General features: G+C 34.5%; 1 protein-coding gene across 5 annotated transcripts in view; it reads right to left on the reverse strand.

Moving 5' to 3' along the window:
* Positions 1–17,123, reverse strand: part of LOC131075005 (uncharacterized) — a 107,390-nt gene that overhangs the window by 11,351 nt on the left and 78,916 nt on the right. For all 5 annotated transcript variants that reach the window (XM_058011775.2, XM_058011773.2, XM_058011771.2 and 2 more), the window contains one exon: positions 15,171–15,314. In XM_058011775.2, coding sequence (XP_057867758.2) covers positions 15,171–15,314 — 144 coding nt within the window. The remainder of the gene's footprint in view (positions 1–15,170; positions 15,315–17,123) is intronic.

The raw sequence follows: 17,123 nt of genomic DNA on the forward strand, positions 1-17,123 counted from the left end.
AAGTTAGGACAAGGACGATCTCCTCCAGTCCAGCATCATTAAGGACGACCTTCTCCATCTATTTTCCAGTCCAGCATTTGAAGGAAAGCATCACCAAATTGAGAATCAACCAAGTGTTAGACAAGGTGGCATCCTAGTCATCATTCCTCCAATCGGGTTGGTCCACCTCAGCATGTCCAAATTCAATGTACCTGGCTCATTAAAGGTGGCACAAACTTCGATGTACCTACCCCGGCTATCTATTGGTCAAATATTCCAGAGAAGACATGTGTCCAAATAATGCAATTATTTCATTGGTCAGAATTAAGTTTGTTGTAACAAACCCTAATTAGGGTTTCATTGTAAAATCTTGGCCATTGATCTCAAATTGATCCAAGCCATTGAATGGTATTGTGGGCACACTATATAAGCCCTGGCTCTTCATTTGTAAAGGCTAATAGTTAGGGAATAGGAGTCAACAATAGTTAGTCAATAGTTAGAAGGTGAATAGTTAGCTAATAGTGGATAGTCAGTTGATAGAATAGCACTTAGAATAAAATAGAGAGAGAAGGCAAAGATTGTTGCCAAGATGTTGTAAAAGACTTGTAAAACTTCATTGAAGAAATGGTGAAATCTATGGGTCGATTCAACAATTTGCATGGTCTCTATATTTCTCAGATTTGATTTCATGTTATTAGATGAGTGGAAGAAATGTGTTTGATTGATGGTGAAATTTGTATTTCCATACTACTAGCAGTTTGTTGATTGCAAACTTGCCTTGTGTAGTCAACTGGAATCATTCAGCTTGAGCTCAACTTCAATTGTCGCTTCTTCACTGATATGCATCAGCTTGATGGTGTCTATGCCTGTAGCGATGATCTAAACATCATAAAGCTTTCCTCTGAAGATCACACTAACCTTGTGGAGATGGTCTTGCGATGTCAAAACAAGACTTAGTTAGAATTTCATCAAAGATCAATCATTGCTCCTACATTTCTTAGTATCAGAATTAGATCCTTTCCTCGCCCTCGTCCTTTTTCCTTTTTTCAAAATCTAAGCCAGTGAAATCCTGTGATTCCAGCAAAACAGACGTTTAGGTCGTCAAGTGTAAGTCCCCTTGTGATTCCAGCAAAATCACATCATACGACAGAGAGCTTATCCACACGTAGAGATCCTACATACAAAGAACCTTGAAGTCATCCCGATTGATCCTTTTCGCGACATCTTCAGCATTCGGAGACTTTATTCAAGAGAGGATAAGGTACCCTTTAGGTATTTTATTCTGTGTTCGCATGTGCATAAAAAACACATCAACAATACCTGATGAGGAAGAAGAGCAATTGGAGAAGCTTAAGGCAGAAGATCTCCCAGATGATGTAGATATTGATGATTTTTCACCGGATGAGATTGATTTTGCTAATCAATTGGAAGATGTTAAACCAGTTAATTTACAGAATGAGACAGTCGTAATTCCTGATGATGATACAGAAATTGATATAACTGGTACTGAGGGAGAAAAGAAACAACAAACTGAAAATGTACAGGATGAAGATGTTCAAATGACTGAACAACAGGAACGGGGACAAGAGAAAGATGGAGAGCAACAGAGAGCTGAAGAGCCACCGGTGATCACTGAAACAGTTGTTACACAGGCATCTCCGGTAAAGGACAAGGAGAAGGAAGAGGAGGAGACCAAAGAGAAGAAAGAAGAGGAAGAATTGAAATCAGTGAAACCAGAACCTAAAGTGACACCTTTATCACTTACCTCTAAGAAGAAAATTGATGATGATGAAGATGATGATGCACTAAGTATACAAGGACCCATCAATATGGATGCGCTGAGTTCTACAGAACTAATAGAGATTGCATCTGCCATGCAATCTAGAGCTAAGAAGAAAAGAATGAAGGAACAGCAAAAGGAAGCTCAATCAATACAATGTGCAGTTGAGATTTTGTCTAGTCTGTTACCAGAGACGGACACTAATAGACTGTCTACATCGATTGATAAGTTAGGCCAATTGGTTGTTGATGCTGGTGAACAAATGAAACGTTTTGAAGATGCAGCTTATTTGAATGTGGAAAAGGAATATAAGAAGAAGATAATAGAACAGTTGATGAATGATATTGATAAGGATAAGGTAGCTCTAACAGTCAACAAAGACCTTATTAAAGATGCACTGCCAAATGGAGGTAAATTCCTATCTACTATTGCAAATTTTTCATTGTTTTGTGATGATTTGGTGAAGAAGAAGCAGGAAGCAAAACAGGAAATGATTCAGCTATACATTTTGGTAGATCGGTAGTTGAGCTACAGCATAAGTTAAAAGCTTATGAAGGAGAACAGGTTAAAAGAATGCAGTTTCTGAAGGAATTACAAACACTTTTGATTCCTAAAGTTGAAATCTTACAAAGAGGCTATAAAGAGATTGAAGCTATATTAGCTACACTTGAGATGAGTACTATTGATGCCATGGAGGAGCTGGCTTATCAGATCAGAACACATGTTGAGATAACCGACACTCTTTTGGAGACTTGGCATAATGACTTGAAGCAGTTAAAGTTACATTTTGCGGACACTTTTTCTAATATGTCATTGTAAAAACATTTTGAACTTTTATATCTATATATGATAATGCAAATTTTGATGTATATTGCATTTCTCTTTTATGTATTTGCTTACCTTTGTCATTGTTGTCAAAGGGGGAGTAGTAGTATGAGTTAAAATTTTGAATTGTAATGGGGAGTAGTAGTATGAAAATTTTGTAATAGGTAGTTGTATTTATATTTGTAAATTTTGTAATAGCATGCAATTGCTAAGGGGGAGTATGTGTCATGAGTTGAGTCAATTTTTGTATTGCACACTCAGACAAAAAAATTCCTAAGTGTTGCTATCAATGCCAAAGGGGGAGATTGTTGGCTTGATGATAATGATATGATGTAATAGGTTGATTGATGACTTGTTTTATGTTGCCATTGATGGCAACTATGTTTTGATAGTCATCTAAGTCTTTTAGGCCAACCAGTAAAGCATAACCGGTACAGGAGACAGTTTAACAGTGAAACAGCAAATAGGACTTCAACCGGTAAACGAGGATCAGTATTACATTCAGGCAACTGGTATGGGTGATCGATGAAGAGTTAGGTGATGTGGTTCTACTGGAATGTTGGAGACAGGTACTTGCAGATATATCCCATACCACATTGGCAGATTCAACAGTATGAGTGAGTTATGGTATACAGGGCAATCAATCTTGAAAAACTGTTAACCACTAGAGCAGAATGACATAAATCGGTTAACCGGATGTGTTTATGTTTTATTTTTGGGTTGTTATGTCGGTGGCCGACATAAGTAAAGCGTGCTGAGCAAGATTGACTAGATTTATTGAACCTAGGAACTTGTTCCAAGGTTGTTAGCCGACTAAGTTGAGATGTTTATAAAAAGTGTGACGAGTTATGAGATAAAGGATGATATCATAAGCGTAGAGTGAGAATTTGATTGTGTGGTGAATTGAGAAGCATTGTATTGATGTATTGTTGAAGTATATTGCAAAACTAAAGTGGATCTTATCAGGCACAGAGGTGCTATATGCAGATCATCTAGCTGTTGTTTCCTAATAGTTGCAGCAGTCAAAATCCCTTAATCGAGTAGGTCCTAAAAGGCCTGATTGTATAAACCTCTTAACCGGGTAGCTCAACAAATTGAGTTTAAATCCTCCAGCGAGGTTACTCCTAACAGAGTAAAGCTTCTAATAGAGCTAAGTTGTAAATCCCCTCATCGGGTGACTCCTAACAAGGTCTTCTCTTAACCGGGCAAGTTTGTAAGACCTTAACCGGTCAAAGATTTCTATTCTGCAGATAGTGAATCTTGTGGGTTCTAATTCCCACCGTGGTTTTTCCCATTTGGGTTTCCACGTGAAAATCATTGTGTTATGGTGTGCATGTCTTATTTGGTGTTGGCTTATGTGGTTATCTTTCTTGCATGCTTATTGATTTTAAAGTTAATTAAAGTGGTGATCAGATTTATATTGTTTTTCTTGCACTAATTCACACCCCCCCCCCCCTCTCAGTGCCTTATAAGTTTATCATTGTCTTCTTCTTTCAAGACCATGCAATCAGACCAAAACCAAGGAAAAAAGAAAACATAAAGTAAACTTTCGCTCATCAACATCACAAGCCTAATCTAAATTAATGAAGCCCACAATTTGAGAAGCTCTTGATGTGTAGTGAATGCCAAAATGAGATGTGCCCTAAATGTTGCATCCCTCTTTCACTTGAACAATTTCATTTTGTTTTGTTGCATATTACAGATGATATGATTAATTGTGAAACATAATGAGTACATCAGTTTGATGAATTTCAATGGAATGAATGAATTTTAATTTGAGAAATTAAGTGAGCTAATGCCTTGTAATAAAGATATTTGTACGGTATTAAGATTTTGTCTAACTACCTTTGTGTGTCTAAGTGGATGTAGGAAATCCTATCACCATTTAAGAAGGGAGGGAGAGCATCATCAAGGAGAGGGGCGCAAACATGTGAGGAGGTCAAAATTGCCATTGACGCCATGTTCTAGCTATTGAGATAAGTCAGCCTAATTAGGGTTTGTTGTTGTTGCCCTAGAGTCGTTTAGGATTGAGTCGATGTTTTGTCGTTGGGTGTCAAGACCTTGTATAGTCCCATTGGTCATGTTAGGGTCATCTCCATTATGTTTATAATCCTTAATATTCAAGTAATTTATGATTCAATTTGGAGTAAGATAATGAACACGAATTTGAAGATTGATAGTTTTCAATCTCATTTAATTAATGTTATGCGTAATGTGTGTGTGTATGCCTGTGAAGAATGACATAAACACACGCACACATGCACACACACACACACATATATACATGTGCATGTAAAGAATGACAAACACATGTATGTATGTATGTATGTATATATATCTAAGTTACCGGTTCAGGTTCGGATTCAAGTACGGATTCGCAGATTTGGCAAAAAAGAAAAATTCTTGGATACGGTTACAAGTTCGTCCGTACACACACACACACACACACATATATATATATATTTTAATTTTATATATATATATATTTTTTAATTTTATATATATATATATATGTTCAAACATCAAAATTATAAAATATAATTATATAATTTATAAACTATCACTACCATTATTGATTATTACAATGATACAATCCATACAAAAATGAAATATACAATTGGATTGCTGCAATGATATATTACCGTAGTTATAAACATATCAGATATTATAGAGAATAATATAATACAACATCATTCAACCACTTAAAAAGGATCCTAAGTTAGAGCACGACAGAGATGAATAAGAATAGCATTAGGAAAGAATAAGGACATAAATAAAAGCAGATCTGCAGTAGTCTAGAACAGCTTGGTGCGATAGAACAAGAGAATATATGAGCAGCCTTATGTAGAGGATAAGAACAAAATTTAGAGCAGACCGGTGAAGCATATTGGAAAAGATCAGAGAAACATGGGTTTACATGTTAAAAAAATATTTTAAAAAGTATTTTTTAATTGGTTTTTGTGTTTTTATGACCCGTGAGCCCCTTTTTTGGGAACCCATGGGCTTGGGTTCTCCTGGGTCCGCCCAGGTCCTGCCCAGGTGGATGGGTTCTCTGTGAGTCACAAAGAACCCATCCACCTGGGCAGGACCCAGGTGGAACCCAGGGAGAACCCGGGGAGGACCAGGACCGGGCAAGAACCAGGGCCCGGACCCAGCCTAAAATGCCAAGAACGGGTATATTAGATATATATATGTGCAAGTTCATATCTATACATATGATACTAGAATAGCTACCCTTAATAACTTAATTATATCAAACTTAATAATTCCAGGATAACTTATGCATGGCTAAGACAGCCGAGTCACCATGGAAAATATAGCAAATCATAATTTTGATTATTAGCATAATAAAGAACCACTCCCATCATTATGGGAAAGGTCATGGTGATTGACTCCATCATGCTTCTAAATGCAAATGAAATTAAAGTTAAATGGAAATTGAGCATTTGAGGTAACTAATTCTTGATGTTTCAATTGAAAGAGAATTTGAGGTCCGACCATATATGGCAAAGCAATTCTTGGAAAAGAATGAACAGTTTTTATTCTAGTCTTTCAAAAAATACAAAATATAACTGAGAGCAGATTACTAGCTTGATAGTGTACAAAATCTCATCTTCAGAAAGCTCATGAGACATAGCTAAAGGAGAAGGAACTTGATTCAACTCGCTAACTAGCAAGATTTAGCAGGCATGAATCTTTTCTTTCATACTTTTGTTTAAACATGCTTCGTGAGAAAATGCATTTAGTAATAAACACTTCCTCCTGAAGGAATTCTTTCTACTTAAATTTGGTAAAAGGAATATTGTTTTATACGAGGGAAAGCACCTCGAAATCCTTAAGTTAATCTATGATATGAATGAAGATAAGAATCTTTAACTAAGTCATCAAATCTCATAGAGTGCCAGTTTTATTCTTGAACTTGTATTCGAGCAGTTGTATTACTTTGAATGCAGGGTTTGGAAATTGTTCTCGAGACCTTAGAAACATGAGGTTGATAGAGAAAGCTGAAAATTTAAAAACTTCAGAACACTCATTGGACTGAACTGTAGAAGTAATTCTTAATCTTAAATGAAGGGAATACAGATTGAAATCTTATTTTTGCAACGTTCTTGCACGGAGTCTTTTCTATTAAATAACTCAAAGAATCCAATTATTGTTCTTATCTGAACCATAACTGAAATGTTGTGAATTAAGTTGTGAGCAAATGTGAATACCTCATTTTCTCCTAAGCCATGGCAGGCTTACAAGTCCTGAGAGAAAAATTGCAGATTAACCACTAACATTGATTAGTCCAGCTAAGGGAAGTCGATATAGTAAACATATGTATGCAGAATGGAACAGCAGTTTAGAATTAGTAACTTTGTATTTTTCTATTTAATAATTATTTTCTTGATTGATTAAATTCAATGAATGGAATAAGAAAGACTCTACTACTAGTATGAGTAGGGTTGAGGAAGAATTGAGCTTGTTACTTATTTATGATGTGGAGAAGGCACTTGCATGTATGCATGTACATGCAGAAGAAGCACCTAGATGCATCCATGCAATGAACCAGGAAACCACCTGTATATATGCATACTTAGTTCAGAAGTTGCACAGAATGAACTTATAGGTGAATGAAATTGCTCAAACATCCCCGTGCATACTAGGGTAAAACCACTTTCTAGGAGGTCATCGGAAAGTGAGCCTAACCAATTGTGAAACACTTGAGGCCAATACAAACCTGCTGATTATAACTCCAGTTTGAGATAAAACTTGACCAGTAATAAGAAGTAAAAAGGTGCTGAAAATGCAAACTTACCACATGATAACAGCCATTATTTGGTCCTTGAGTTAACCTACCTTATACAGTAAACAAAATGCACTGTAGCATGTTGTAAATGCTAAGTCCACCTTACCAAGTCCACTAGGACCTCAAATGATTCTACATAACAAGTCGAGTGGGGCGGTGAACAATGACTGCACATTTAACGTGCTTTACAAATTATACAAAACCTTTGGCCAAGGTGGTGCAGGGTTCTGCATGTGCCTGTCAGTTCACTTGAACCAGATACACTATCTAGTCAGAGGGACATGCTAGTTAGGAGGAACCTATGATGTGTGACCGACTAGAGTTGTGTAGGTTTCTAAACACCAAGCTCAAATGGCAATTAGACCTAGTCTTGTGTCTACACCCTCGTGAAGGATAGGACCACTTCCGTAAGGAAGGTGTCCAGGGCGCTAGGTCTATGGTTGGAGGAAAAGCGCCCTAATGATGCTCTCCCTCGTGCAAAACAAGCAAAGACTTGTAAGAGAATCCAGATTGAAATGTAGATCATTGTACTCTCTAAACCCTTTCTCTATTTAATTGTTGCATTTTGTTTATGATAGAGAAAATGAAGAAGTTTGTTACTTTTACTTCATATAATCTTTCAATTGATGCTTTATGCTTCTCTGTTGGTTCATGTAATGGAAAAGTTTAGAATGTCGAAAAAAATTGTTCATGCCATAGTTAGCATTTTCTTTATGCAAGTTGAATAAAATTTCCTTCGTTTTTCTTTCATTGTATGTTAGTATGTTACACAAGATATACCTTAAGATATGTTTGCCTGCCTTCCAATGGTTCTCATGAGACTGTTGAGAGAAATTGGGGAAAAATACAACCACAAAGGAAAATATCAAGACAACTATTTGTCAAGTACAAAAGATTGCCAACCAACTATTGATACAAAGTAGCATCAACTATTACAATAGTACAACTAGCAAATAGTACAACACTTGACTAAAAAGGTATGTGCGCAAGCTTAAAATCAACCATTCTTCTACAAAAAAATTGAAGATCCCTTAAGAAGTCTAGCAAACTCGGAGATGAATTAAACCCTCAATTTATCTTGCACTCCAAGATATCAATCTTTGGCTGCTACTACACCATTGATCTATCAAAGACACAGTCTTGAAGTAATTACCACTCTAATAGAGGTTTCACCAAAGTTCTCCTAAGATGCATTGGAGGCCTGAGTGGTTTTATTCCACTTTAGAAGGTGTGTACAAGGATGAACTTTGTCAATCAAAGTCATGTCCCCTCCTTGATCGTTATATATTTATCCTAAATGAAACAATTATTATTATTAATTAATATAATAATTACCAACAAATGATTATTTAACATTTATTTATTTTTTAAATATAATTAGTTAATCAATATTTATTAATATTTCATGTAATGTCCCCTAATGGAACCCACATATATTCTGTCCTCGAATCACAATTTAGTACATAGAGAGAACAATAGAAGGACATTTATGTCAAATAAAACTTGGTCTATAACCTACATTGTCATTATGTTATATTACATTATCATTGATATTGTCAGCGTTATATTATATTAAGATCATTATATTAACAGCATTATACTATATCATATTACATTTATATTATATTATATTATTCTTATTATTAACAGCATCCTATTACACTTATCTTGTTGCATCATTAACAGTACCATATTATATTTATATTATTAACCATATTTAATTATCATAACATTATCAATATTAATAAGACTTATTATTATTGTTAGTTGGGTTGTTAATACTTATACTAAATTAGTAACGCAGTACCCTATATGCTTATCACTGTCTAGAACCTACACTGTCATTATGTTATATTACATTATCATTGATATTGTCAGCGTTATATTATATTAAGATCATTATATTAACAGCATTATACTATATCTTTTTACATTTATATTATATTATATTATTCTTATTATTAACAGCATCCTATTACACTTATCTTGTTGCATCATTAACAGTACCATATTATATTTATATTATTAACCATATTTAATTATCATAACATTATCAATATTAATAAGACTTAATATTATTGTTAGTTGGGTTGTTAATACTTATACTAAATTAGTAATGCAGTACCCTATATGCTTATCACTGTCCCAATGACCATACCGTGCTGTTTCTGAAAATCAGTTTGACTGCTGGCTTTTTCCTGCTGTAATCCCTTGCTCTACGTGTGAGTCTCCTATCCCATTACCTAAGGCATAAATTATATTTAGTGGCTGTAAGGGCAGACAGATCTGACATACGTCAAATCTGGTCTGCCACTGTGTATGGAATTAAGAATGACTGTCAATCGTATTGCAGTTTATATTAATATTACTATTAAATTCTGCATAAAAACACCATCAGACTTCATATATTAAGCATACGTATTAAGCACATCCCCATGCATACCACCCAGAACAAGGATGTTACTGCCTGTAACATAATAACAGTTCTCATCTGATCTTATCGCTGGTTTTATTTCTACTATGGACCTGCTGCTCTCCTTTTTCCCTCGTCCTCCAAATGGAGTTCTTCTCTTTATATCTTCCTTTCTATGTAGGGAATCACACCCTTCCACCGTTAATACCCTTTTGGATATCAAGAAGACATAACCTCTAATTGCAACCCTCCATGTAACTATATTCTTTTCTCTAATCATACTTGATGAGGAAACATTACTTATTATAATCAAGTGGCAGCTTTTGATAGATACAATGAAATTGTATCAACTTAGTAAGATTGCACCCTTTCAAGGTAATCGCACCTCTTTGTAAATGCATTACTATTGTTTCAAGTCACATAGTAGCCTGTTGTATAATTCTTAACAAACGATTAGTATTAATCATTGTCTCTTATTTATGGTTTGGTCAATAATAAACTACTAATCACCTTCCCTTAATAGTTCGATGTCCTTTCAATTAATATCGATCTTCATTATTAATCGATGCGTGTTTGCATATTACAACGCCCTTGATAAAAGAATCTCTATCCATTATCAGTGCTGCTCACAATTTATAATTGCTGTTTTTTATCATCAATCGATGCCTCCTAGGTTTTATCGATATCTTCAAGTAGAATTGAGATGCCATGATGATCGTCTTCGTAGTGAACAAATATACAAATTATGTTTATAATATAATATTAATTTAGAATATTTCGAGAATATTATTATTAATAAATATTGATTAACTAATTATATTTAATAAATAAATAAATTTTAAATAATCATTTGTTGGTAATTATTATAATAATTAATAATCATAATTGTTTCATTTAGGATATATATAACGATCAAGGAGGGGACATGACAATCAGATGCATGACCTTGGAGGTCCAAGAAACAAATTGCAAATTCAATAGTTGAGCTTCTGCAAGCATATTCATTTCTCTTCATCAAATCTTTTTCAAGTGCCTAAACCACAACAATATTCAAAGCCATGGAGACAACCTGAACCGGAATCTACCATTAAGGTTGAGTATGATGCCTTGATAAAAAATCATAATTAGGACTTGGTGGATTTTGCTAGGGGTGGGAGTGATATTCACTTTGCAATCCTTTGAGACTACAGTAATTTGTTTATTTAATAGTTGATTCGTTACATGTACAACTCTCAGAATCATGGAGGACCAACTTGGGCATCCACATGAGATTGGGGGTATTTCTAATTAATTATTATTCTTTAGGTGACTTGAAGCATGACATGGAAGGAAGCATTGTAAAGCATCATCAAACACTTGGCATGAAGTGGAAGGGAATTTATGACAATTTATAACTTTGTAAGATGTGTGAATAGCATTTATGATGATGTTTAAAATGTGGATTGTCTTTTTTAGATTTAGGGAACTTAATTTGTCCTCTAGTGGGTTGGTCAACCAAGTTCACGAGAAAAGTCTTGAAGCTTATAGAAAGATGATTGTAACTCCTAGACATGTCATGAGGTCTGTTGACTACTTAACTCATGGTTTGATTCTATTCTATTGGGAGCAAATTAGTCTTTCCTAGATTGAATTTGTTTATATATATTGGAGGCATGACATTGTAGTTTATATGGTTTATACAAGTTATGATGTTATGCTATTAGAATGATGTTGGATTGAATGAGTAAGCCATGTTTATGTACTCTACATTTAAGATTATCGTGTACTCTATTAGTGGGGGTGCAAGCAAGCGGCTGGTTTACCCATAGCGATTTCCCTACATATCTTAGCATTCTCAGGGTATTGCATGTTTTATTATTTTTACTCTGTTATTTTTATTTCCATCCATGTTCTATCATATTGATGAATTTGTAAGCACTAAGAATCAATAGTTTTAACCTTTAACTATATTTGCACCTAGATTATCAACAGATTTGTCTCCTACTAAACAGCCGATTAGATGTAAATGGGTATATAAGATCAAGTGAATAGTTGATGGTACTTCAGATAGGCAGAAGGCTAGTCTTGTTGCAAATGAATATTTGGAATAGGAGATATACTATGAGAAGACTTTTGCTTCTACAACTAAGATAGTCAAGTTGCAATGGCTTCTCAACATAGCAACTCAGTTTGGTTGGAAGGTGTAAAGATGAATGTCAAGAGCACCTTCTCCAATGGAGATATGGAAGGCTTGTCTAGTTGCAAACGAATATTTGCAATAGGAAATGGACTATGAGAAGACTTTTGCTTCTACAACTAAGATAGTGAGGTTGCAATGGCTTCTCTACATAGCAACTCAGTTTGGTTGGAAGGTGTAGAGATGAATGTCAAAAGAACCTTCTTTAATGGAGATTTGGACAAGGAGATATACATAGTTCAACTTGAGGTTTTTCAAGTATCTAATCATGATCATTACTCTAGAGGTTGATTAATTTGTTGTAAAAGCTTAAACAGGTTCCACAAACTTTGTATATTCAGAAGAATTTTTTTAATTTTAATCTTTTTGTCAAAAACATCGCTGATGACATTGTGATCCTTATTGTATATGTTGGGAATCTTGCCATCAAGGAGTGGGATCCATACTCTTCAAAGAGTGAAATCAGATTTAAGTGTGGCTTTTGTCATGAATGATCTAAGCCTCCTACACTATTGCCTAGATTTGAATTCCTGCAAATTACCAAATCATTTTCATGGTTCAAATCAAATATGTCATGAGTCTATTGGAGAGGTCTAGGATGGTAGATGGTTATCCTTCTTCTACACCTATGAAGATCACGTTGAAGTTGTCAGCCAATGAAGATTCATCCCTAGTCAATCACTCTACAAATAGTTTGTGGGCAGCCTAACATATTTGATATCCACCTTACTAGATCTTTGCTTTGTTGTCAACTATCTTTCTCACTTTTTGACCAAACCAAAGCTCACTCATTGGATAGTGACAAAAAGAGTTTTGCAATATGTCAAACGTAATCTTTGCTTCAGTATACTACATCAAAGGGCAACAAATTTTGAATTGACAAGATACATGAACTCTAATTGGGTGTACTCAATGGGTATCAAACAGTCCATTACTGCATACATCTTTTCCCTGGTTTGCTTCTGGAAAAGTTAACTTTAGAACAAAGCAAATTACAAGCCAGTTGTCTATACTAGTTGTGAATTAGTTTGGCTGCATTGTATTCTGGCTGAGTTCCAACTTCCATGAATGAGAATCTCAATTCTACTAAATTTCTTTCACCCTCAACTAGTCATCCTCCAAAAACAAATCAAGCTCTAGGCTTTAAGCAGTGATTTATTAGTAGTTACATTATATTTTCATTTATATGGGCTAAGGGCAAACCAATATGCATTTCTCACAAAGGGCTTCTCAATAAGAAAACAGATTATTTAAGAACTCCTCTTTGCTTTCAATTAACATTCTTCACTATTTGTCCTAATGAGTTGGTGATTGTGAAAAGAAGCACCTGTTTATTTTCTATCCCTCCATTTCAAATTGTTTATGTCTACTTATACATTGCTACTCATCAAATCAAGGTCATGCTAAGCTTAAAGTGCAAAGTGTATGATAGGCTTCTTTTATGGTTTCAAATCATAACTTCACCACTAATGAGCAAACACCATGCTTCATTTTAACTCGAGCTTTCTTTCATTGATCTAGAAAACTATCTATATAGCACAACAACTATTCCCTCTTCTGAGTCTTCTCTTTCTCGCCTAGTGGCAATCTAGCATCCATAACAATAGGGTGAAAAATGGTTTTAGAGGCATGGCAGCTTTGAGAATAGCTACCATAATGTGTAGATACTTGATGATCCATGCCCAATCCCAATCAAAAATATCATGACATTCATCTCATCTTGAAGGAAGGAAAAGGACAGAAATGCAAGTGAGAATCTGAACACTTGGATCAATCCCCATCTCAAAACTAATCTCAATTTGCCACCTCCTTGTAGATCAGACCTGCACTTGGATTGTAGCCTCTACACATCACACATATTCCACTCCCTGCAATCATTCACAAGAAAATATAAACAAAATAATCAATTGGTGCACACACTATGCAATGTTGACCCTCATCTGCTCTCACTTTAGATCAAGGTTAGTGACTTTTATAGAAGTGGTCAAGCAACATTACACCTTCACCAACTTGGCTTCCATTCTTTCCCATGATCCATCTCTCATCGGACAGCTGATACCTTTGCATGGAAGATCATACTCACCTATGAAGTGAGTTTATCAATTCTCAACTACATCAACCTTCAAGTGGTCAAACACAACTATTTCAAAATATGAATATCTTTGCATGATTAATAAGATTTAAAAGTGATTTCCACTCCCTCTAATCCAATAATGAATCACCATCACACAAGGAAAGATGAAAGTCTGGGAGTATGATGGTTTTAAAGGTAACTACAATAACCTGTGGATGTAGTATACTTTGGCCATATTCTTTCCCACCAACCGCTATCAAGCATTTATTTATCCAAAGGAAGCAAAGTTCTATAATATTAAACGTAGTAACCAAGCACATCAATACTTCAGTTGTCCAGTCTGTTTCATTGTTTCACAGCATTTATCAGATTAGCAAGATGACAGAGGTCAGAAGTTTCAAGCTGAGAAATAATAGTAAAAAAGCCTTTCGTTTTCATCGATTCTTCCATATAGACCTTATACCTCTCTTCCCTTCTAATTGTGTATCTTGTAACTGTAAAAGACTGGATTGCCTAAATTAAGATATTTGAAACCAGACCAAATTAAGTTTTATTCTCCATTTCGATGAGGACCTATAAACCTTGCTTGTCCAAAACTACCTATGATATTGAACACCTTAATTTTCACCCATTAAATTCCCAGGCTTTGAAGTCTAGTGCTTAAAAGTTCAAGTTCACTCACATTAACATCCATTTTTCCAAACCATATATAAAGGTGAAATCTGAAAGAAGAAAGAGAGCCAACTGTTTAAAACATAGGTCTTCAAGTACCATCAAGGGATTATGAAGACCTTAACATGATAAAATGGCATATAAATAGTTGTCACGTGTAATTTTCAACAGTTCAAAACAAGATATTAGGTGAAAAGTTGGAAGGCAAAGAGTCCGCTTGGGTTTTATGGAAAAAGTTCCAAACTAGGTGAAAAGGGGAGATTCTTCAAACAAAATTTGCTCATTGTAGTCTCATTTCCTCTATTCTAGCAATTCCATCAATAAAGTTCATTTGCTGAAACTTTTACTCATGTAGTTTTTATCTTACAAATATGTAAAGTTAAAACATACTTTTCAAAGAAACTATTTTTCAAAGCAATTGTATCATTAAAGACACGGCATATCCACATGCATCCTTACCCTATTTATGAGAGCAGATGAAACTTTACTTCCAGTGGTTATCTCAGCTGCTTGGTCATTCTGTTCTCTTGCTGCATCATATGCCTTTAGTGCCATGTTCACACCTTCACTTTCTTTGTCTACAATGCTGTTATACAGTTCTATCTGCAGAGCATCCAATGACCAACATCCTTAGGAGTAATTTCATACAAAAAAGAACATGTTACTTGCAAAACGAGAGACTAAATTCCTTCTGAGCATTTTCTTGCAATAAAATAAAAGACAATTATAAGGCAGTGCAATTAAAAAGAAAACCTTTAAACAAGTACATGAATGTGTTTAAGATAATGGGGAAGTAGTCCAAACAGACATTTTCATAATTTTGAGAAAGTAAGAAACAATGCAACCAGATCACCATAGAATATTAGCCATTACTTTCTTGGTTTTATCTTCAACATTATCAACATAGTACTGCTTCCTAAGGAATATACAAAGAGTGCAAAATTAAGTAATTTAATTTTAATGTCTAGAATTTACAGTATTATGTGTGCTACATTTCCAAGCATGTGAAAAAAGGATCAATAGTTCACTACCAACTGCGACACTTTTAAACATCTTTTGCTTAAAATGTAATTAGTTGCTTTGTCTTTAAGCTCATACTCATGTCAAGAACTGGTTGCAGTTACTATGTTACTGAGCAACACAGAATTGGCCATTTAAATCTAAATACTTCATAAGACATTGTATCATTCTTTCTTATGTAATAGTACATGTATAATCTATCTCTTGTATATCATTGGTGTATACTCATTATTTGGAGTTTTGCAGTTAAGCTTCTCCAGGCAGAACGAAAGAAACAAAATAAAATAACACAACATATATATATATATATTTTATTGATGTAGTAAATGTGAAATTGGACAATACTTTTTATGATGTGGATGTGTGTTGGCTATTTGATTACCTAATCTTTAATCATCTCCTAATAGCTTTAATACATAATAGACACAACTTTACCATATTACATTTCTTAAATAAACATTAATATTTTTTGCATGTCCTATAAAGTTTATTTCAGTTAAACCCATCTATTAATTTTTTAAATTTATCTGTACTTGGCATTTTTAGAAGGAATTCCATTGCTTGATCTTTTTTCTAGCAATTAACTATAGTGATCTCTTTGTTTTGGCTTGCCCTTATTAAAGTAATATTGTTAATTATAGCTTGTAATGGTCATTTTAATCAATTAGTTGTTTTTGGTAGCTTTCTTTTAATTCTTGTTCTCGATCCTTTCTGTTTTAGAAACATCATTTGCAATCTCTATTTAAGGAGTCTTTTGCTGCTTTCTAATTAATCAATTATCATTTCATGGTATCAAAGTAGAGGTTTTAAAAAAGAATTTTCTGGCGAATTTTTGTTTAATAAATTCTTGGGTTACCTGGAAAAAAAATTCCAAAAGTTTTTGAAAGATTTTTTAAATAAAAATCATGGGTTTTTTTCGTTTGAAAATTTGAAGCTTGTTCTAAGGATTTTTTAGGGCATCCCATTCTGTGAAAATCACGAATTCAGTTTTGAGGAAAATCTCAGATTTTTCACAATGAAAAATCGAGTGGGTATTTTGTTTAAAAAAACGTGTCGTTTCTGCTCTTAATCACACCAACAGTCCTCTTCTTGTTATGCCAAGGGTTTTCAAGTAAATTTGCACGTGAAGGACTCTTCATTTCTGCACGGTTCTTACATAAAATCACGGGTCTTCTTTTCCTATGACTAGGGTTTCTCATTCTGAGATGCCTCTACAATTTTATTTTTTTGTGATTTTTGTTAAAAATTGAGATCGTGACTTCCACGATGTGTTTCTACCTACCGCAATCCTCTCATTCCACGTGAGGAATTTTTGTCTACTGTGCACCCAGGTTTGATGAGTTTTTGCAAAATTGTGCCCTTCTGTGTGCAACTAGAGGGTTTCTAACAGGC

Source organism: Cryptomeria japonica, chromosome 5 (genome assembly GCF_030272615.1).
Source record: "Cryptomeria japonica chromosome 5, Sugi_1.0, whole genome shotgun sequence".
NCBI lineage: Eukaryota > Viridiplantae > Streptophyta > Pinopsida > Cupressales > Cupressaceae > Cryptomeria > Cryptomeria japonica.